This window comes from Merops nubicus, unplaced genomic scaffold, assembly GCF_000691845.1.
Source record: "Merops nubicus isolate BGI_N331 unplaced genomic scaffold, ASM69184v1 scaffold7942, whole genome shotgun sequence".
Lineage (NCBI taxonomy): Eukaryota > Metazoa > Chordata > Aves > Coraciiformes > Meropidae > Merops > Merops nubicus.
Window position 1 is genome coordinate 62,569 of NW_008595546.1, and position 1,633 is coordinate 64,201.

At 62.8% G+C, this 1,633-nt stretch overlaps 1 protein-coding gene across 1 annotated transcript; it reads right to left on the reverse strand.

Annotated features, from left to right (window-relative positions):
* Window positions 1–398: 398 nt before the first annotated feature.
* On the reverse strand, window positions 399–1,623 carry RAB24 (RAB24, member RAS oncogene family; the record flags this gene model as incomplete). The annotated part of the gene is made up of 4 exons (XM_008936076.1): window positions 399–463; window positions 964–1,026; window positions 1,131–1,181; window positions 1,512–1,623. Coding segments are annotated over 4 exons (291 nt in total), but the record flags the coding sequence as incomplete, so codon positions are not given.
* Between the last annotated feature and the right edge of the window lie 10 nt (window positions 1,624–1,633).

Here is a 1,633-nt window from a genome sequence, read left to right on the forward strand (position 1 = left end):
AGCCCCGACGGCCTTGTGCGGCGCAGGCACGGGATGTTTCAGACCACAGTGCCTTTTATTTACATTGCACACCTCGAGAGAAGACGCTTAAATAAATCTGCGAAGAATCGGGCAGCATCTCCGAGACAATAAGTTAACGGCTGCCACCGGGCTGCAGCAGTGACCCGGGGAAGCGGCTCCCACAGATGCTGGGTGACAGGGAGAGCGTCCCCAGGGGTGACGTCCCGCGGCTCCTGGCACCACCCAGCAGCCCTTGTACGCCGGGAGGAGAGCAGTCCATGGGCTGCCACGTGGCAGACAGGCCCGTACAGCTAAAACACAGCAGGTAAAAATCCGGAGGAGTCCGGCATGCGCCGGCTGCTCAGCCAGCAGCGGCAGTTCCCTTTTGGCAGGAGGTCTCAGTGGTGGAAGCAGCCGTAGAAGTAGGCACCACTCCTCTGGCCCAAGTCGACACCCTTCTCCTCTGGAAGAGAGCAGGGGCAGCAGGCTCCTGGCACACCCATGCCATGCTGCCATGGGGGAGCCCAAAAGCTGCCGGCTCCCTGGCAGGGGGGTTTGGTTCCCTCTGCAGAGAAGCCATGACTGGACCCAGGGCTGCAGTCAGGATGAGCATGCCTGGACAGTCCTGGTACGGAGCTGAGCGGCAGGCCCACACCCAGGCACAACTGGCTGCCTCTTTGCCAAAGGCCACCCGTGGCCCAGTTGGGCAGATGGACCAAGTCTAGCCCGAGCAGGGACAAGGATGCTGTGATGGGACACAAGCTTGGCAGGACTGCCCCTGGCATGGAGCTGCAGCAGCCCCAGGGAGGGTGGAAGCAAGAAAGGACCCTGCCAGATGCCACAGCACTTATCTGGAGCACTTGTCAGAAAGGACCCTGCCAGACCCCACAGCACTTCTCTGGAGCATTTGTCTGGCATGGGAAAACGTGCCTGGGGTGGGGGGGGAAGATCCTGCCTGCTCACCTGTCATCACCTGGAAGGCAGTGAAGTAGACATAGTCCTCAGCCACCTTCTGGAACAGCTCGTCTGGGGGGAGAGTGGGCAGGGTGGGTGTGGGCAACCCGCCCACCAGGCAGAGCCCCCCTGGGCCCTTGGGCAGGAGCAGGGCCAGCAGTAAGGTGGCTACTTACCCACGCTTTGTCCTGTCTTACTGGAGGTCTCAAAGAGGTCTGCCTTGATCTCTGCAACAAGGGTCCATTTAGCACCTGCTGCGGGTGCAGAATGCAGCCTCGTGTGCCCCACCAGCGTCATCCCCCGGGCATGGCTGCCAACAGCAGGCTGGCAGGGGCCCAGGACAGGGCTCCCCTGTCGCCCCTTGGCCCGGCTGGCTGTGTGCCTGCCCCTGTCAGGACAAGCTGTGCCCGGGGAGGTCCCTGGCAGATGTAGCATGTCACTGTCTGGAGCCACCAGATCTCCTGCAGATCCCGGGTAAAGACAGAGCCCCTCCCACCTCCTGGACACAGCAGCTCCACCCCTTGCCCCGCCCCCGGCACCGCGTCTCCCGCCCGTACCATCGGCATAGTCCTGGACATCATGGAAGTCAACGCCGCGCTTCCTCCTGTCCTCTTCCAGCAGGTCGCTCTTGGTGCCACACAGGTAGATCCGGCAGCCCTGCAGCAGGCAGAGGGGCGGG